At 43.4% G+C, this 22,544-nt stretch overlaps 1 protein-coding gene across 5 annotated transcripts in view; it reads right to left on the bottom strand.

Annotated features, from left to right (window-relative positions):
- Positions 1-22,544, bottom strand: part of PRDM2 (PR/SET domain 2) — a 164,737-nt gene that overhangs the window by 60,960 nt on the left and 81,233 nt on the right. For 4 of the 5 annotated variants that reach the window (XM_075328995.1, XM_075328994.1, XM_075328996.1 and 1 more), the window contains one exon: positions 14,341-14,470. In XM_075328995.1, coding sequence (XP_075185110.1) covers positions 14,341-14,470 — 130 coding nt within the window. Of the gene's footprint in view, positions 1-14,340; positions 14,471-14,634; positions 14,695-22,544 lie in introns of those variants that run through there. The other variant, XM_075328999.1, reaches the window with a different exon arrangement.

Genomic DNA, 22,544 nt, shown 5'->3' with positions numbered 1-22,544 from the left:
AAGTATGTTTTCTATGAAATACTCCAATTTCAGTGCTGATTCATGCTGCCCATGGTTTGGGCAGCATGAATCAAGCGACAGGTTCCCTTTAACTAGATGGAGGAAATGTCATAAATGCAAAAACATCTAGAAATCACCCAATAACTGCTCCAACACCGTGAGCCCTGCTGGTCCCACCAGCATTTATGGCATTATTTATTACCTTTGCTCCATACAGTACTGAGCCCAGTTATTGACTGCAATGCTCACATAGGTAGATAGGGACATCATCAATGGTGCAAGGTACAGTTCTTTGTGAAAGTATTCATCCCCTTAGGTTTTTACCTATTTTGTTACATTACAGCCGGTGTTTAAAAAAAATAATTAATCAGATTTGTGTGTGTGTGATGCATCAGCACTAAATAGTCTAAGTTGGAGAAGTGAAGTGAGAAAAACATAGGCAAAAATAAAATTTATGGAATAAAATAAATAAAAATTGCCTTGTGCATAAGTATTCAGCTTTTTTACTATGAAGCCCCTAAAAATTTCTGGTGCAAGCAATTACCTTCATAAGTCACATGCTTAGTGAGAGGAAGTCCACCTGTGTGCAATCTTAGTGTCCCCGGGTCCGGTAGTATATACACACTTTTTCTGAAAGGCCACAGAGCTTGCAACATCATTAACAAGAGGCATCACTATCCAAAACAACACCATGAAGACCAAAGAGACCTCCAAAGCACACCATGAAGACCAAGGACATCTCCAAACCACACCATGAAGACCAAGGACATCTCCAAACCACACCATGAAGACCAAGGACATCTCCAAACTACACCATGAAGACCAAGGAGATCTCCAAACCACACCATGAAGACCAAGGACATCTCCAAACAAACCAGGGACACCGTTGAGAAGTACAGTCAGGGTTGGGTTCTTAAAAATATCCCAATCTCTGATGATTCCCAAAGCAGCATCAAATCCATTATCACTGAATGGAAAGAACATGGTACCACAACAAACCAAGAGAGGGCCACCCACCAAAACTCTCAGCCTGGGGAAGTAGATCATTAATCAGTGAGGCAGCGCAGAGACCAAAAGGTAACCTTGAACATTCTGCAGAGTTCCCAAGCAGAGACTGGAGTATCTGTCCATATGACCACAATAAGCTGCAAACACCATAGAGCCAGCCTTCATGGAAGAGTGGCCAGAATAAAGCCTTTACAAACAGCCAAAAATGGAAAGGCTGGTTTTAAATTTGCCAAAGACATGTGGGAGACTCCCTAAATATATGGAGGAAAGTACTGTGGTCAGGTGAGACAAAAATTTAACTTTTTGGCCACCAAGGTGAACGCCATGTCTGGTGCCAAACTAGCACAGCTCATCACCCCAAGAACACCATCCCAACAGTGAAACATGGTGGTGGCAGCCTCAAGCTGTGAGGATGGTTTTCAGGAGAAGGGACAAGGAAAATGGTCTGAGTTGAGGTGAAAATAGATGGTGTGAAATACAAGGATATTCTTGAGAAAAACCTGTTTCAGTCTGACAGTGATTTGAGACTGGGACAGAGGTTCACCTTCCAACAAGACAATGACCCAAAACTACTGCTAGAGCAACACTCGAGTGGATTAAGGGAAAAACGTGTAAATGTATTGGAGCAGCTGAGTCACAGCCTAGACCTTAATCCAATTGAGAATCTGTGGTCAGGCTTGAAGATTGCTGTCTATAGAGGAAACATCTAACGAAGGAGCTGTAGCAGTTTGTCCTTGAGGATTGGCTAAAAATACCAGTGGAAAGATGTGGAAAGCTCATAAAGACTTATCCAGAGCGACTTGCAGCTGTAATTGCTGCAAAAGGAGGCTCTACAAAGTACTAACTTTAGGGGGGTGAATAGTTATGCAAAGTGAAAGTTATCAGTTATTTTGTCCTATCTTGTTTTCGTCATAATAAAAAGAAAATCAAATGACTACAGTTGTAGACTTGTTCTTTACATGAAAAAAAAAAAAAAGTTAAATTCCAGGTTGTGAAATAGCAATGCAAAGGGTGTGAATACTCTTGCAAGGCACTGTAGATAAAAGCTGTTGGGGAGCACATAGCATAGGCTCTCATGTTATTTTATGCCACTCCTGACATTTGCTTGTTTTCGGAGATCTCAGGAAAACCCTTTAAAGAAAACTGATCCAATGTCATTGCCATTTCAATAGCCAAGCCAGAAATCTTCTGTGCATCAGCCATGGCAAAAAAGAAGTCTGGCTTGGCTAATAAAATGAACCAGCCCATTCATACACATCTCTAGCACAGAAGAGGAGACTGTCCCCTGTTTGATAAAAAAAAAAAAAAGAAACAAAAAAACCCCAAAAAACTTAAGTACCGTAGATCTACCAGGATCCGGTCCATATAGCGCCATCCTGGCAACTTGCCGAAAAAAAAATAAAAAAATAAATGTTCCCATTAATGACCCTGGAATATTGTTTTCTGTAAATCCTTTGTTACTGGAACAACTTTCGGTATCCATTGACCATATTTAAGAATTAATATCTGAGGATCTGAGCCAGAAAAGTAAAATTTAAAAATGGAAAAAAAAAATTGAAATTAAACTTCTAAAAAAAACTATAAAGGGATATAAATTTCAGCACCAAATCTGCATCTCTTAGCAAAAAATGAAACAAAAACAACAAAACGTGGTTTTCTGTGAGGAGATGAAGGTCTGTTAACTCTGTGACCTCACCTGAGGTAAGGTCACTGAGTTCAATGAGGTCACCTGAGGTCAATTTACCTGCGGTCACAGGTGAGGTACCGTGAGAACCTCCAGTAGTGATGAGCGAGTATGCTTGTTACTACTCGGTACTCGCACGAGTATCACTGTACTCGGGCTACTCGGCGGGGACCGAGTAATCTCGCAATACTCGTTCTGTACTCGTGGTCTTCATGTTGGCGCTCTTTTTAGAGCCAGCCCTTATGCAGGGATTAGCTGGCAGACCACTGCAATGCCACAGCCCTGTTGTGGAATTGCAGTGATTGGCCGGCCCTCACAGCATGACCATGCCTTTAGCCCGACACTTCCCCGCTCGGCTACGGCCCCTCCCGCACTCCACTCCGCGTGTATATATATATATGCACGCTTACACACACACACACGTTTTTTTTTTTAATTTACAGTTTTATGGTTTCTACATGCTGCCGGTGGTCATTTCAGAATAATACTCGGGTCTCCCATAGGATAACATTGGGCTCGGTGCTCGGGCCGAGTACACGAGTATCTTGGGATGCTCGGCCCGAGCCTCGAGCACCCGAGCTTTTTAGTACTCGCTCATCACTAACCTCCAGCTGTGACCGCAAATAAAGTGACTAATGTCACTGCTCATCTCTGCAGCTAAGTGAGTTTCTGACTGGTGCCTTTGACTGTCACAATGTGTGACTTCACTATATAGCAGAGCCGGAATCGTCGTGGGACCTCATGGGGATTATGTCAGAACTGTGTGTTTGGGGGTCAATAAAGGGGTCAAAGAGGGTGGGTTTTTGTGTATGTTATTTTTTCGGTGCTTGTGTTTATTTCTTTTCACTTACAGATTAGTAATGAGGGGGTGTCTCAGACCCTCGCCATTACGAATCTAGGGCTTAGAGGCATCTGTGAGATGTCATTAACCTCTTATTACCCCGAATTCTACCGCACCAGGTAAATCTGTATGAGCTAGGTAAGTGCCAGGATTGTCACATCTATTGGATGCGACAATTCTGGGCAGCTGCAGGCTGCCATTTTTAGGCTGGGGGGGGAGCAATAACCATGGGCCTGACCAGCCTGAGAATACCAGCCCCTATCTGACAGCTTTATCATGGCTTGGTATCAAAGTATAAGGGGACCATACGCTGCTTTACCTTTTTTACTTAAATAAGTAAAAAAAAAACAAAAAAAAAAACAAAAAAAAACAGCATAGGGTGGCTCATATTTTGATACACAGCCAAGATAAGCATAGGGCTGGGGGCTGCAGCCTGTAGCTGAATGCTTTATCTGTGCTGGGTATAATATGGAGCGACAATACCCCAATTTTTTTTTATTTTTACACCAGTATAGGGACACACCACGTGTGCGATTGCAAGCAGTCAGACGGGCTGTCACACAAGGTGGGGCGCGGTCTGACTGCAACCAATCAGAGATGCCGGGACTACCGGTGGAAACCGTGTATATGCATGAGGTTAATGAGCAGCCCTGAAAGTAGCGTTAAAGCCACGTGGAGACTGGTAATTATAACCGTAGCCCATCCTATCATTTTAAAGTGCATGATTCGGGTCCCCATGCTTATATAGGAGCGGCGTCCGGCCAGATATGCGGAATTAATTCTGGGCCCAAACAAAGTTGTGTTTTTTGTTAAATCTGGTTGGACCCGCTGATTCCGGATATCTGCAGGTTCGCCCATCACTAGTCACCAGCTCTAATCCCTTAAGATCTAACACGGGCCGCTCTATGCCTGGAGAAGAAGCGATAAGTCTTGCTCTCCAATCACCTGAAGTGATTGACTGCAGTGGTCAAATGACAATAATGGGGCATCATCAGAGCCTAGAGAAGGGAACTATCCTTGACAACTATAAATTTTGCATAGACAACCCCTTTAATAGGGCGTGGAAAAAAAATAAGGAACGACAGGAGCTGCTGGAATGATGGCTCATAGCTAGAACTATAGTTCCGTTATTGAGAGAGCGCGTTTCAAGATCAAACAAGTGTCTTCATCAGGCTGTATAAGATCTGATCTGATGGAGTCACCTGTATAGAGCAGAAAAGTATAGCCTGAATAAAGTGACCGTTCTTCTACCTTTGAGTATAATCCTACCAACCTCAACTATTTTGAAGGGGTTGTCCACCGAGCAACCCCAGCTTAATCCAGTCAGGCCGAAAATTAAAAAACAGTAGATACTCATGTCTGTTCCCGGAGGGCGGCGTGTACAATGTTGTGTCACATGCTGGCTATAGCCATATCAATGGCCACTCGTTTGCTACAGCTCATCAATATTCCATCAGGATGGACGTCCTCTCTGATGAAATAGTAAAGGCTGCAGCTGACGAGACGCCTCTCGTTGGCTGCATTCAGCCGGCACGACAAAATAACGTGGCGTCAGCCTCCGAGAGCAGTGGGAGACATTGCTGGAATGGCTCCGCTGCAAGATTTGAGTGTATACTATTATTTTAATTGGTCGGAGGCCTGAATTGATCAAGTTGTGGTTGTCCAATAGAAGACAACCCTTTTAAGAAGTGTCTTAAGTGACCTGTACATTACGTAGAAGAAGGGTAAGAAATCAATATGTAGATGGGATCAAAGAGTATAAAACTGGATAGCTGGGTAATGTGCATTACGATACAGCGGAGCTTTTTTAGGCCAGAGCTAACCTCTTCATCAGGACAGTACACTACACAGAGGAACCTTTTTAGGTTCAAGCTGAGCTCTTCATCAGGACACTACACCATGCAGAGGAGCTTTTTTAGGCCCATGCTGAGGTCTTCATCAGGACAGTATATTACAGAGGAGCTTTTTTTTAGGCCCAAGTCAAGCTCTTCATCAAGACCGTACACCCCACAGAGGAGCTTTTTTTAAGCCAGAGCTGAGCTCTTCATCAAGACCGTACACCCCACAGAGGAGCTTTTTTTAAGCCAGAGCAGAGCTCTTCATCAAGACAGTCCACCACACAGAGCGGAGCTGCTTTTTTTTAAGCCAGAGCTGAGCTCTTCATCAAGACCATACACCCCACAGAGGAGCTGCGTTTTTATGTCAGAGCTCAGCTCTTCATCAGGACAGTACACCACAGGGGAGCTTTTTTTTTTTTTTTTTTTTTTAGGTCCCAGCTAAGCTCTTCATCAGGACAGTACATTCCACAGAGGAGCTTTTTAAGGTCTGAGCTAAGCTCTTCATCAGGATAGTATACCACCTTTCCAAACTTAATTATGCCTTTCCAAACTTAACTGTGAGCAAATGTCCAACACAAAATGTTAAGACTCCCTGTAAATATCGGTTTCCCTCTCCAAAAGTGACAGCTATTAGTGGGAGCCATTACAACTCCTAGGCAGAAAGGCACTTAGCTTTCCTAAGGCATGAATGGCAAGTACATGTGGTGACGTATTGAGAGAGGAAGCAGAACGAGGACACATCACTTGGCAGAGCTGTTAGTCTGGAGAGCTGACAGGTTCCAGACTAATTAGGATCAGAGTAAGGTCTCCTTCAGACGAGTGTATAATACGGATGTGTCCCGTCCGTGTAAAAAAATATGAAAAACGTTATTCAATAGGGCTGTTCATAGTACAATTTTTTCATACAGACAAAATGTCCGAGTGAAAACAAGACCGCAACATGCACGATTCCCTTCCGTATTTTGGATACGGCGCGCCCACTCAAATATGCAAAAAAAAAAAAAATAAAAATGAATTCGATACATCTCGTCTGTGTATCATCGACTGTTACAGGCACATTGTCATTTTTAAGCTGAAAAATTAATTTAATCACATACATTTTACTAATGGCTGATGTATACTGTAAATATGGATGTTACACTGATGACAATACAGACGAAAATGGGACAATCCTTCATGTGCTCGTCTGACCCCGGCCTGAGGAATGTGATAAGGAATGGTCGGCTACGGCTGAGCTGTGACTAATCATGACCAAGGGATCCGGCCTCGTATGAACACTCCGTTTAGTAATGCGTCGGCATCGATTTACATGTGACTTGTTAAATTGGAATTTCACATTTCTTCTCAGGAGGTTGAGCAACAGATTTCTCGATAACTAGATTAAAATACTTCACAGATCACCATTTCCTTGTTCTCCCACTAGGCCCTGCCCAGAGTGTCCAAAAGCTAAATATACACCACATTACATACATAAAACACATCACAAACACACAGAATGCAACACATACGTATATGTACATATACAGTTAGGTCCAGAAATATTTGGACAGTGACACAAGTTTTGTTATTTTAGCTGTTTACAAAAACATGTTCAGAAATACAATTATATATATAATATGGGCTGAAAGTGCACACTCCCAGCTGCAATATGAGAGTTTTCACATCCAAATCAGAGAAAGGGTTTAGGAATCATAGCTCTGTAATGCATAGCGTCCTCTTTTTCAAGGGACCAAAAGTAATTGGACAAGGGACTCTAAGGGCTGCAATTAACTCTGAAGGCGTCTCTCTCGTTAACCTGTAATCAATGAAGTAGTTAAAAGGTCTGGGGTTGATTACAGGTGTGTGGTTTTGCATTTGGAAGCTGTTGCTGTGACCAGACAACATGCGGTCTAAGGAACTCTCAATTGAGGTGAAGCAGAACATCCTGAGGCTGAAAAAAAAGAAAAAATCCATCAGAGAGATAGCAGACATGCTTGGAGTAGCAAATCAACAGTCGGGTACATTCTGAGAAAAAAGGAATTGACTGGTGAGCTTGGGAACTCAAAAAGGCCTGGGCGTCCACGGATGACAACAGTGATGGATGATCGCCGCATACTTTCTTTGGTGAAGAAGAACCCGTTCACAACATCAACTGAAGTCCAGAACACTCTCAGTGAAGTAGGTGTATCTGTCTCTAAGTCAACAGTAAAGAGAAGACTCCATGAAAGTAAATACAAAGGGTTCACATCTAGATGCAAACCATTCATCAATTCCAAAAATAGACAGGCCAGAGTTAAATTTGCTGAAAAACACCTCATGAAGCCAGCTCAGTTCTGGAAAAGTATTCTATGGACAGATGAGACCAAGATCAACCTGTACCAGAATGATGGGAAGAAAAAAGTTTGGAGAAGGAAGGGAACGGCACATGATCCAAGGCACACCACATCCTCTGTAAAACATGGTGGAGGCAACGTGATGGCATGGGCATGCATGGCTTTCAATGGCACTGGGTCACTTGTGTTTATTGATGACATAACAGCAGACAAGAGTAGCCGGATGAATTCTGAAGTGTACCGGGATATACTTTAAGCCCAGATTCAGCCAAATGCCGCAAAGTTGATCGGACGGCGCTTCATAGTACAGATGGACAATGACCCCAAGCATACAGCCAAAGCTACCCACGAGTTCATGAGTGCAAAAAAGTGGAACATTCTGCAATGGCCAAGTCAATCACCAGATCTTAACCCAATTGAGCATGCATTTCACTTGCTCAAATCCAGACTTAAGACGGAAAGACCCACAAACAAGCAAGACCTGAAGGCTGCGGCTGTAAAGGCCTGGCAAAGCATTAAGAAGGAGGAAACCCAGCGTTTGGTGATGTCCATGGGTTCCAGACTTAAGGCAGTGATTGCCTCCAAAGGATTCGCAACAAAATATTGAAAATAAAAATATTTTGTTTGGGTTTGGTTTATTTGTCCAATTACTTTTGACCTCCTAAAATGTGGAGTGTTTGTAAAGAAATGTGTACAATTCCCACAATTTCTATCAGAAATTTTTGTTCAAACCTTCAAATTAAACGTTACAATCTGCACTTGAATTCTGTTGTAGAGGTTTCATTTCAAATCCAATGTGGTGGCATGCAGAGCCCAACTCGCGAAAATTGTGTCACTGTCCAAATATTTCTGGACCTAACTGTACACTGTCTGCAGACTTAGTAGGCAAATGAGTATTTTGATCACATGATGCTTTTTATACATGTCGTCCTCCTCCAAGCTGTATAGGCTGAGAGCCAACTACCAATTAAGTAAATCAGGTGATGTGCATCTCTGTAATGAGGAGGGGTGCGGTGTAATGACATCAACACCCTATATAAGGGGTGCTTAATTATTAGGCAACTTCCTTTCCTTCGGCAAAATGGGTCAGAAGAGAGATTTGACGGGCTCTGAAAAGTCCAAAATTGTGAGATGTCTTGCAGAGGGATGCAGCAGTCTTGAAATTGCCAAACTTGAAGCCTGATCACTGAACAATCAAGTGTTTCATGGCAAATAGCCAACAGGGGTCGCAAGAAGCGTGTTGGGCAAAAGAGGCGCAAAATAACTGCCCATGAATTGAGGAAAATCAAGTGTGAAGCTGCCAAGATGCCATTTGCCACCAGTTTGGCCATATTTCAGAGCTGCAACGTTACTGGAGTATCAAAAAGCACAAGGTGTGCCATACTCAGGGACATGGCCAAGGTAAGGAAGGCTGAAAAACCACCACCTCTGAACAGGAAACATGAGATAAAGCGTCAAGACTGGGCCAAGAAATATCTTAAGACTGATTTTTCAAAGGTTTTATGGACAGATGAAATGAGAGTGACTCTTGAAGGGCCAGATGGATGGACCAGAGGCTGGATCAGTAAAGGGCAGAGAGCTCCACTCCGACTCAGACACCTGCAAGGTGGAGGTGGGGGGCTGGTATGGGCTGGTATCATCAAAGATGAACTTGTGGGACCTTTACGGGTTGAGGATGGAGTGAAGCTCAACTCCCAGTTTCTGGAAGACAACTTCTTCAAGCAGTGGTACAGGAAGAAGTCGGTATCATTCAAGAAAAACATGATTTTCATGCAGAACAATGCTCCATCACATGCATCCAACTACTCCACAGCGTGGCTGGCCAGTAAAGGTCTAAAAGATAAAAAAATAATGACATGGCCTCTTGTTCACCTGATCTGAACCCCATAGAGAACCTGTGGTCCCTCATAAAATGTAAGATCTACAGGGAGGGGAAACAGTCCACCTCTGGGAACAGTGTCTGGAGGCTGTGGTGGCTGCTGCACGCAATGTTGAGCGTAAACACATGAAGCAACTGACAGAATCTCTGGATGGTCGGCTGCTGAGTGTCATCAGAAAGAAAGGTGGCTATATTGGTCACTCATTTTTTGGGGGTTTTGTTTTTGCATGTCAGAAATGTTTATTTCTAAATTTTGTGCAGTTATATTGGTTTACCTGGTGAAAATAAACAAGTGAGATGGGAATATATTTGTTTTGTATTAAGTTGCCTAATAATTCTGCACAGTAATAGTTACCTGCACAAACAGATATCCTCCTAAGATAGCCAAATCTAATAAACCCCCACTCCAACTTCCAAAAATATTAAGCTTTGATATTTGAGTCTTTTGGGTTGATTGAGAACATAGTTGTTGATCAATATAAAAAAATCCTCTAAAATACAACTTGCCTAATAATTCTGCACACAGTGTATGACAAAAGTACACCCCTCACATTTTTAAAAAATATTTTTATATCTTTTCATGGGACAACACTGAAGATCTGACACTTGATACAATGTACAGTGTCAGTGTGCAGCTTGTATAACAGTGTAAGCTTGGTGCCCGCTAAATAACTCGACACACTCTCATTAATGTCTAAACCGCCGGCAACAAAAGAGTACACCCCTAAGAGAAAATGGTCAAATTGTGCCCAAAGTGTCAATATTTTGTGTGACCTCCATTATTTACAAGCACTGCCTTAATGCTCATTGGCATGGCAGTTACTAGATCTTCACAGGAGCCGCTGGATCCTCTTCCATCCTCCATGATGACATCATGGAGCTGGTGGATGTTAGAGATTTTGCGCTCCTCCACTTTCTGTTTGAGGAGGCCCCACAGATGCTCAATAGGGTGTGGGTCTGGAGACACTTGGCTAGTCCAGCACTTTCACCCTCAGTTTCTTTAGCAAGGCAGTGATGGTCTTGCAGGTGTGTTTGGGGGTCGGTATGTTAGAATATGAAGGGAGGGTAATCATGTTCTGCTTCAGTATGTCACAGTACATGTTGGCATTAATGGTTTCCTCAAATAACTGCTTTCCACAGCCGGCAGCACTCATGCAGCCCCAAACCATGACAGTTCCACCACCATGCTTGACTGTAGGCAGGACACACTTGTCTTTGTCCTTCTTAACTGGTTGCCGCCACACACATTTGACACCATGTGAATCAAATAAGTTTATCTTCATCTCATCAGACCACAGCACGTGGTTCCAGTAATCCATGTCCTTCGTCTGCTTGTCTTCAGCAAACTGTCTGGATATGCTGCTGAGCACGTGCAAGCAACCTCTTTGGTCGACCATGGTGAGGCCTGTTCTGAGTGGAACTTGTCTTGTTAAACCACATTATGGTCTTGGCCACCATCCTGCAAGTCAGCGTCAAGGTGTTGGCCATCTTCTTATAGACCAGACCATCTTTACTTAGAGAAACCATTTTTTTTTTTTTTTTTTTAAGATCCTCAGATAATTCTTTGCCATAAGGAGCCATGCTGAACTTCCAGTGACCAGTATTAGAGAGTGTGTGGGATAACACCAAATGTAACACTCCTGCTCCCCATTCACACCTGAGACCTTGTAACACTAAAGCTGGGTTCACACTAAGCGACAGCGACAATGACGTCGCTGTTACGTCACCATTTTCTGTGACGTAACAGCGACCTTGTAAGTCGCTGTTATGATCGCTGCTTAGCTGTCAAACACAGCGACGCAGCAGCGATCATAACGTCGCTGTGCTACATGTGCAGAGAGCAGGGAGCCGCGCTTAGCGCTGGCTCCTTGCTCTCCTAGGTACAGTACACATCGGGTTAATTAACCCGATGTGTACTGCAGCTACATGTCACAGTGCAGAGAGCAAGGAGCCGCGCACACTGCTTAGCGCTGGCTCCTTGCTCTCCTTGCTACAGTATACATCGGGTTAATTACCCGATGTGTACTGCAGCTACATGTGCACAGAGCAGGAGCCGGCACTGGCAGCAAGGGCGGAGGCTGGTAACGAAGGTAAATATCGGGTAACCAGGGAAAGGTCTTCCCTTGGTTACCCGATGTTTACGCTGGTTACAGCTTACCGCAGCTGCCAGACGCCGGCTCCTGCTTCCTGCTCGCTTCATTTCGTCGCTCTCTCGCTGTCACACACAGCGATGTGTGTGTCACAGCGGGAGAGTGACGACCAAAAAATGAAGTTGGACATTCAGCAACGACCGGCGACCTCACAGCAGGGGCCAGGTCGTTGCTGGATGTCACACACAGCGACGGGACGTCGCTGCAACGTCACAGAAAATGGTGACGTAGCAGCGACGTCGTTGTCGCTGTGTGTGACACCAGCTTAAGGAGTCACATGACACCTAGGAGGGAAAATGGCTAATTGGCACAATTTGGCCATTTTCACTTAGAGATGTACTCACTTTTGTTGCCAGCAGTTTAGACATTAATACACATGGCTGCGGATTGTCATCCCCACTGGTGCTGATCACAGTAGCTCAACTCCTTAGATGCCACTGTCAAATCGTGACTGCATCATTTAAGAAGTTAGAAATCAGCTGCTAAATGTATTGACATGGCGGCCAGGGCCCACTGAAGACCCGTGTGTGTTTCACATGTTTGTACACCTATGAAACCAAGTCTGATCGCAGTTTTATGTCCCCTAAGGAAAATATGACAAAATATAAATAAATGAGATATGTATCAATGCCGCCAAGACGAAAATAAACGGGCAAAATTATTGGTTTGTTTTGGTGATTTTGCCTCCCCCCAAAAAAATGGATGAAAAGATCAAAAATTATATTGACCTCAAACAGGTACTGATAAAAACTACAGTATGTGTGACAAAAAATTCAGGATCTGATACAACGCTAGGGAACATAAAAGAAAAAAGTTACAGCTCTTCGAAATGGAGGAGGAAAAATAAAAAAAACAAAAAAAAGAGGGGTCCACCTACACCTGAAACCAAGCATACTTACTGATAAACGTACAAAATACATATGTTTGCAAACACGGACACACAAGCGCATATTATACACATGCATACACACAAAATATAATATATCGGTGTGTATATCCAGCATGTATGTATATTTTTTCACAACTATATTATATAGATAGAAATATATTAGAAAAGGGCCCCTGTGCAAGAACAATATATCGGCCTTCGCAGCCAAAAGCTCATCAAAATGCACAATTTCACCTACTTTGGGGATAATGGCAGGTCCCCACAATCGCTAGGGCGCTCACGCACAAACACGTATGTGTGCAATATTAATACGTATGTGTGCAATATTAATACGTATGTGTGCAATATTAATATGTATGTATGTATGTATGTATGTATGTGTATATATATATATATACATATATATATACATATATATATATATATATATATATATATATACACATACATACATATATATATACATATATATATACATATATATATATACATATATATATATATACATACATACATATATATGGTGCATACACTCGTACATGCACACAAACCCATACATACATGCAAACACACATGTATTCATAAACACATATATATTACACAGATATATACACACACACACACACACACACACACACACACACACACACAGATATATACATATAGTACACACAAACACATATACATACATACACATACATACACACACATATATATATATGTATATATATTTATATATTTTACACACAAACACATATACATACATACACTGTCTGGTATATTATGCCTATATACATAAACACACATACATTATTTATAACAGTACAGCACATACATGTATACATGGCCCATACACTATATAGGTATCTATATTATTGTGCGACTGGAATTTTTTCATATATATTATATATATATATATATATATATATATATATATATATATATATATTTATTATATTTTATACACACACACGCGATGTAAGGCACATACACCGGTATATATACTACGTGTACCAGACGGTTGTGCAACACTGTATATAGCAGTATACGGGGCGCAGTAAATGTCACAACAGCTGATGAGAGGAGGAAGCTGGAGAATACAGATCTGTGGTGGCGGTGAAGGCCTTGGGCACAGGATCCAGATCTGTGGTAATCCTAATGTGACACCTCTCTCCCCTACTATCCTGGGCCGTCTGATCTACAGTTTAACCTCAATCACCAGAAGCTGCTGCCGGCCCCCCGCATCTCCAGCCCCCCGCATCTCCAGCCCCCCGCATCTCCAGCCCCCCGCATCTCCAGCCCCCCGCATCTCCAGCCCCCCGCATCTCCAGCCCAGCAATGACGCCACCGCCTGAAGTTCACTGGCCATCCTAACTCCTGTGCCAGGATGACACACAGCCCAGGCTGCCAGCTCACCGCCTCACACAGCAGCAGAGTTGGGAGGAATGCTAAAAATATATACACAAGAAAAAAAAAATACCAAAAACACAAAAGGCAAAACTAAGAATTCAGTCCATGTCTGCAGAAGGAAGGGGCTGAGTGACGGAGGGAGGGAGCAGGGGTCTGTGCGGAGCTGGCACATACACATCATATGATTCAGCTGTAGGGAGCTACAAGGGATCATGCAGACAGTGCAGTCTGGGAAAGGTCACAACGACATCCAGACACACACACACACACGCCATGGGGACATCTCCCCCCGCCCTCCCCAATCAGTCAGTGAGACCAGTGCTGCTTACCCCTCCTGGATTTGGGCGAGCTCTTCTTGCTCCTGTGGCTGGCAGCTCTCTCTTCCTCTATGGCAGCTGCTATCTCTGGGTTGTCTACTCCATTGTACCAGACTAAGAGCTCCTCTCCTGGCTCAATTGGCTGCAAGAATTACAGAGACAAATATAACACCAATCAGAGGGGAGGTTGTTAGTACATTGCAAAAAAAAAAGGGAGAGGGAGAGAGAAGCAGGCTCAGGGCCAGAGGGCGTGGAAGCAGCTATGGGGATTATAAACAGCTGTACTCTGCACTGCTATATACTGACCAAACAGGAAGAGCGGAGCAGCCTGCAAGACAGGAGGAGGGAGGGCAGACACACAGGCAGGCAAGGCGGAGGAGGAGGGGGCAGCCTGCCTGGAGGAGCACCGAGCTCAGGGCTTTCCAATCATCCCCTCTGCTGGAAGGAGGACTGCAGCACCCAGCGCCGCCGCCGCCGCGCTGGCTGCCCTTTAACCCCCAGAGAAGAGGGGTTATACCAGGGACAAACTATTCTCAACCAAGGAAAAACCCAAATGACGCAATGGAAGAAAATAAAAATTAAAGAAAAAAGGAAATAAAGGGCTCTTTAAAAAAAAAAAATATATATAATATATATATATATATATATATATATATATATATATATATATATATATATATATATATATATATATATATATATAATAAAGCCTTTTATTGTAGGACGTAAAAATGAAAAGCTGAAAGAAAAGGGTGTAAAGTTTTGAGGCTGGGATCACAGGAGTATAAAAATAATAATATAATTTTTTTTCTCACTTGTCTTTTTTTTTACTCAGTGCATAGTTATTAATCTTTTACACGACAGTTTACATCTGAATTGTAATGTATCCATAAAAATCAGATCTCATACTGATGGTCCATTTGGCATCAGATTTTTTTCTCGCACTGTACCAATTTCGGAGTCAAATCACAGCACATCGAATACAGCAGAGATAAAAAAAAATAATAATGATTCGAGAGCCATCTTTTTTTATCGGAATGTCCTCACCCGATTTATACACATGATTGAGCCTTGAAAAAGTTGGGTGGCAACACGTTCTTTTTTAGCTTTTTTTTTTTTATACATATACATATATATATACATATATATATATATATATATATATATATATATATATATATATATATAAAAAGAACAGCAATGCATTTAAAGTGTAAATGGCGTGAAATTATAATTATAAAATGAATATATAAAAATTAATATTATATATAAATTATATATATATATATATATATATATAAATATATTTTAATACTGTATATATTTTAATGCAATTACTGAATTTGTAATGCCATTCTAGTAAGCTTCAGATTGTGTACACAAATCTGCAGCAAATACTGATGTGATGGCAGGAAAAAGAAATATTTGCAAGGAAAAAATAAGCAACGTGTAAATGAGACTTCAGGTTTTGTGACAAGTCTGCACAGGAGAGAAAAAAACAAAAAAAAAACAAAAAAAAAAAAGACCCTTAGGTTTCAAAAAGGAGCCACAAATTACTGCAAAAATGCAAATCCAAAAATCTAACAACAGTTTAATATTCGGGGTCTCCTCCGACCACTCTAGCATGACTGCGGCTATACTGATTGATGGTGGAAACAAATACCAGAAGACACAAATTGTCTATCAATACCTCTTTCCTACACACAGGATTTTCCCCTAACACAGAAATAGGCAGAGCCAATTTTAGACAAAGTGTGGCCCTGGGTAAAAGTGTAAAGTGGGGTCCTAAACGCTCACAAATGGCACCACCACACTCAACCTTTTAGGTTACATTTACATGCGCGAAAGTCAAACCGTTAAACGAGCGCGATTGTCAATACTGAAGTCATTCGGTGCTCATTTCCGGCCTCGTTACAGAGGATGCCAAAGAATAATGGGCACAGAACGATAAATCTGTCCCCTACACTATCCCGTTATCGGCAGCACATCTTCAGTTTGCTCCGGGTGAACGCTGCCGAGAACAAGGATTTTTGTTCCTGCATAAACAATGTAATCACTCAATGAATTAGCAACATCAATTCAATTGCTTGTTGATTGTGTGATGGCTGACATCTCTACACCTATCAACTCTTCAGATGTCCTCACTGTTAAGGTGGCTTTACACACTGTAACATCGCAAACGACATCGCTGTAACGTCACCGGTTTGTGACGTAATAGCGACCTCCCCAGCGACATTGCAGTGTGTGAAACACATCAGCGATCTGGCCCCTGCTGTGAAGTTGCTGATCCCTACAAATCGTTCAGGACCATTCTTTGGTCCTTTGTTTCCCGCTGTGCAGCAAAGTCTCAGTGTGTAAAGGGGACTTTACAGCGACTTAGTTAGCGACTTCCCTTTCCAAAAGCTGCTTTACAACGTCCCCAATGACTAGCTAGGTCGTTCTGCAGGTCCGGATCGCTGTTGCGTCGTTGGCCAGGTCTGACTGTTTGACAGCGCACCAGAGACTTTGTAGCGATCCCGGCCAGGTTGGGATCGCTAGAAAGTCTCAGTGTGTAAAGGGGCCTTTACAGTGGGGAAAATAAGTATTTGATCCTCTGCCGCTTTTACAAGTTTTCCCACCTACAAAGAATGGAGAGGTCTGTAATTTTTATCATAGGTAACTTCAACTGTGACCGAGAATTAAAAAAAAGTCCATAAAATTACATTGTATGATTTTTAAATACTTATTTCATGCAATAAAATGCAAATTAATTATTTGATACAGTAGAAAAACAGAAGTTAATATTTGCTACAGAAACCTTTGTTGCAATTACTGAGGTCAGACGTTTCCGGTAGATCTTGACCAGGGTTGCATACACTGCCGCAGGGAGTTTTGCCCACTGCTCCATACAGATCTTCTCCAGATCTTTCAGGTTTCAGGGCAGTCGCTGGACAACATTGAGTTTCAGCTCCTTCCAAAGATTTTCTATTGGGTTCAGGTCTGGAAACTGGTTAAGCCACTCCAGGACCTTGAAATGCTTCTTACGGAGCCACTCCTTAGTTGCCCTTGTTGTGTTTGGGTCATTGTCATGCTGAAAGACCCAGCCATGACCCATCTTCAATGATCTTACTGAGGGAAGGAGGTTGTTGGCCAAAATCTCACAATACATGACCCCATCCATCTTCCCTTCAATACGGAGCAGACTATGATGTTTCCACCCCCATGCTTCGCAGTTGGGATGGTGTTCTTGGGGTTGTACTCTTCCTTCTCCCTCCAAATATAGCGAGCGGAGTCGATACTAAAAAGTTTTATATTAGTCTCATCTGACCATATGACCTTCTCCCATGCCTCCTCTGGATCATACATATGGTCATTGGTGAACTTCAAATGGGCCTGGACATTGATGGCATGAACATGGGGCCCTTGCGTGCCCAGAAGTCTAGTGTGTTACTAACGATACTCATTGAGACTGAGGTCCCAACTCTATTCAGGTCATTGACCAGGTGTAATTCTAGGCTAATTCCTGACCTTTCTCCGAATCATCCTTAAACCATGAGGTGAGATCTTGCATGGAGCTCCAAAACCAGTAAGATTGACAGTCATCTTGTGTTTCTTCCACTTTCTAATAATTGTTGCCTTCTCACCAAGCTGCTTACCTATTGTCCTGTAGCCCATCCCAGCCTTGTACAGGTCTACTATTTTGTCCCTGGTGTCTTCAGACGGCTCTTTGGTCTTGGCCATGATGGAGAGGTTGGAGTGTGATTAATTGTGTGTGTGGACCGGTGTCTTTTATACAAATTCAAACAGGTGCAATTAATACAGGTAATAAATGCACAGTAGGAGAACTTCTTAAAGAAAAAAAAATAACAGGTGTGCAAGAGCCAGAATTCTTGCTGGTTGGTAGGTGATCATATACTTATTTCATGCAATAAAACGCAAATTAATTACAGTGAAACCTTGGTTTACGAGCATAATCCGTTCTGGGAGTGTGCTTGTAAACTAAGTTACTCGTCTAGCAAAGCAAGATTTCCCATAGGAAATAATGCAAGCTCAGACAATTTGTTCAACAACTTGTGCAATGTCCAATCCTGGTCCCCTATTGTGCCATTCCACACACGCACAAACATATTATGCTCACCTTACCTTCCGTTCCCTCGCAGGCCTCCTGGTTCTTGTAATTCGCCGCTACAGGATGTGTATCGGGTAACCATTGCGACTGATGCCGGAGCTTCCGCTGTCAGAGCGCTGACGTCAAAGGCAGGAGCCCCTTGCCTCTGATTGGTCTGCGCACTGTCTTTGAGAAGCGGCTGACAGCGGACGTTCCGGCATCGGTTGCGATGGTTACCCGATACACATCTTGTACCGGTGAACTACAAGAACCAGGAGGCTGGCAAGGGAATGGAAGAAAAGGTGAGCATAATATATATGTGTGTGTGTGTGTGTGTGTGTGTGTGTGTGTGTGTGTGTGTGTGTGTGTGTGTGTGTGTGTGTGGACTGCAAGAGCGGGTCCGAGCGTGGTGAAAGTACGGACCCGGAAGTGTGTGCGGTGAGTATTTGCTCGTACAGCAAAGCTTGCTCGTAAACTGAGTTACAAATTTACAGCAAGCTTTGCTCGTATAGCGGAATACTCTCACACCAAGTTACTCGTAAACCGAGGTTCCACTGTATTTAAAAATAATTAAATATGATTTTCTGGGGATTCTGTGTCACACTTGAAGTTACCTATGATAAAAATTACAGACCTCTCCATTTTTTGTAGGCAGGAAAACTTACAAAATCGGCAGTATATCAAATATTTATTTTCCCCACTGTATCAGTGAGGACATCTGATACATAAGAGAATGTGGATGTGATTGGCCAAGGTGTGCAAGTGTCTCTGTATACACAGCAAGCTGTTAAAGGTAATTTTTGTAGTAGTACAGTACTGTTATCTTTAACTAGGGCTTAAAGAGACCTTACAGGATCAATACGTTTTATTGGTCTACCTTATCCTGTTACCTTGTTGTAAGCTCCTATTCAGTGTGATGTTGTAACTAGTCAAGCACATGTACATACAAACTATATTCACTGCTCCGCCTTCCTGTCTCTCAGAGCTGGCATTGGTGATGGTAAATCTGAACTGAATGTGCACTCCTGCCCCCACCATACTCCCTCCCACCTCTAAGCAGTGATAGTGAATATGTAAATTATATTTACATACACTTGACTAGTGTGTAGGAGACACTGAATTCTATGACGCTTACAGCAAGATAACAGGATAAGGTAGAGCTATAAAACTTACTGATCCTGAAAGGTCTCCTCAAGCCATATTTAAAGATAACATTAGCATTGTACTACAAAATCACCTGACAAATTCTCTTTAATAAAACAAGAGAATAATGTTTGTGCCTTCTAGGTCTATAGAAGAGCTAACTTGCATGTTCACATAGTAACTGCTGTCATATGGAGGCTAGATGCCAAAAGTCGGATGTCTAAAGGTACCGTCACACATAACGAGATCGCTAGTGAGATCGCTGCTGAGTCACGGTTTCTGTGACGCAGTAGCGATCCCGTTAGCGATCTCGTTATGTGTGACACCTACCAGCGATCAGGCCCCTGCTGTGAGATCTCTAGTCGTTGCAGAATGGTCCAGGTCATTTTCTTCAAAGGCAATGTCCTGCTGGGCAGGACACATCGCTGTGTTTGACACTGTGTGACAGGGTCACAGTGACTGCTGAGATCGCTATACAGGTCGATACTGCCACCTGTATCGTTACTGCGTCGTTGGTAAGATCTGATGTGTGACATCTCACCTGCGACCTCCCAGCTACTTACCAGCGATCCCTATCAGGTCACATCGTTTTCGGGATCGCTGGTAAGTCGTTGTGTGTGACTGGGCCTTTAAGGTGGCTCTCCATACTGTTTTCACATGCCTCATCCCCACACTGCAACATGCAAATGTAGCGGGCAGGGGGACAGACCGCGACAGGGGGGCTGCTCGAGACGCTCGGATCCGGGGTTGTGGCGGTGGCTCGAGTGGAAGCTGGACCCGGACCTGAGCACCCGTCCGTCGCCCGCAAGTGAAAAGGTGGGGGGGGGGGGTTATTAGATGGGTAAGGTTTTGTCAGTGACGCGTGGTGTGCGGTGATTGTGGGTGACACCGCTGCTGCCGCTGGGGGTTACGCCTGGGACCTATGGAGTGGGTCAGCTGGATGTTATCCCCTCCATGGGTAGGGGAGGTGTTGTCCTGGGGCCTGAATACAGGTGGGATGGTGCTGTGGAGCACAATTTGCAGGTTTGACTGGGTGGTATTGGTGTACTCACAGTTCCTCAATAACTTCACACAGAGTCCAGATGGTAAACTGCCAGTGACCGTTGACCTCCGGTGGGTGTGTTCGAGTCCCACACCCTGGTACAGCAAACAGGGGTCCTTCCTCCTGCACTTAATGTTTGTGTCCTTGTTGGTGACTACTCCGCATGCAACGGGGAAGTCCACTCCCGGTGATACTGTGTGTTGGGAGCGGTGGCCCGCGAAAACTGACCCGTGGGATCTTAGCAGGCAATTGCGGAGCCCTATCCCCCTCGTTGGGCTTCCGTCTCGCTCTTATGTGGGCCTCCTGTGGGACAAGACCTGAAATCTTGTCCTCAGCTGGTCAATTAGTAAGGTGCTTGAAGCTGTCCTTGCTCTAGGGTCCAGGTACCCAGTCGTGCACGGCCTCCGGACCGGATTACCGCGGTCGGTACCGGTGGGCTACAACCCTGCCCCGGTCCACTTAAGGTCTCCCATGACCGGATCTCCGTCTCCTACGGCCCTGTCTGCCACCTAGTCAGTAGTCCGCTCTTTCCCTGTCTCTGTTCAACTATCTTGTTCCCTCCCAGGACACCTCAGAACCCCTAGGTGGGAGTCACCATCCGCTTGGCCCCGCCGACTGGTGTGTCCCTATTGTCATGGTGGGTGACTAGGCTTTGCTGGCTGGTGTTGTGTACCTGGATGTGGGGTTGTGATGGAGGGCCAAGGAGGAGGGAATCCTGCACCTGGAAGAGGGGTGCAGTCATCTGTGACACCCTGATTTTGTCAGGGCATCACACAAACTCTGTGGATTTACACTATGGATTTCAACCTTTGCATGGCACAGGGTAAAATCTACAGCACCCCTGCAATAAAATCCAATACAATCCAATACAAGCAGATCCGCAACAACATTTGCAACAGAATCCGCAGTGGACCTTTTCCATCACCTGTGGACATACCCTTAAGGCATTTACATTTATCTTGACTGATCACGACTACAATTTTTTTTGTTTTTCATTTTGGTAGCACAATCAAGATCGACAATAATTAATTTAAAAAAAAAGTTGCTTTTCATCTTTCTTAAATTTAAAATTAGTAAAATTAGTTTAATGCAAATATATGAAAAAAAAGTCAAAAAAGGTATATAAACCACCAACTACTGTAAAAAGGAGAAAAAAAAAAAAAGAGGCATAAAGTGTCACAAGCTTGTTTTTAGTTTGGCCTCCTCAGAAAACAAAATACCACCTAGAAACACCAAAAAAACCCAGCACCGTGCATCATAAAGTAGACCCTATAGCAACAATTACCACAATGCAGAGCAAAACACTCCACACAGGGGCACACAGCTTGTTAAGGGAGGAGATCAGACTGTCTGTCATTACATGTCTCACACAGGAGAAAGCCTGCACTAGTTTATTGCAGAGGCATGTTCACACAGGGTATTTTTGGGGAGTTTCTTATATTATTATATATATATATATATATATATATATATATATATAAGCAAGCATTGTTGACCTTAGGGAGATCAACATATCCACTGCGGAGACACCATCACGTGTTTCTCAACGCAGTGATTCTAGAGCATTGCCCCCTGGGAGGTATGCAAGGTATAGGTGGTCTCCTTGACTGGTGACTGCCCTTCCCGTGGTTGTTCCTTCCCGGTGAAAGACCTGGCTAGTTTCCTGCCAGCGTTGAGAAACACGTGATGGTGTCTCCGCGGCTTTCTTATTTGCATACTTCCCAGGGGGCAATGCTCTAGAATCACTGCGTTGAGAAACACGTGATGGTGTCTCCGCAGTGGATATGTTGATCTCCCTAAGGTCAACAATGCTTGCTTAAGTAGTCTTATACTAGGCATTGCCCCCACTAGCCAGATTCCTACTCCACACTGATGAGGGGCAAATACCCCGAAACGGCTGTCTGTGGATGGATACCATGTTTGGTATAGGTGGTCTCCTTGACT

This window comes from Anomaloglossus baeobatrachus, chromosome 11 (genome assembly GCF_048569485.1).
Source record: "Anomaloglossus baeobatrachus isolate aAnoBae1 chromosome 11, aAnoBae1.hap1, whole genome shotgun sequence".
In the NCBI taxonomy this organism is placed as follows: Eukaryota; Metazoa; Chordata; class Amphibia; order Anura; family Aromobatidae; genus Anomaloglossus; species Anomaloglossus baeobatrachus.
Note: the sequence above shows the minus strand (reverse complement) of the source record. Positions and strands in the feature narration are given on the sequence as shown.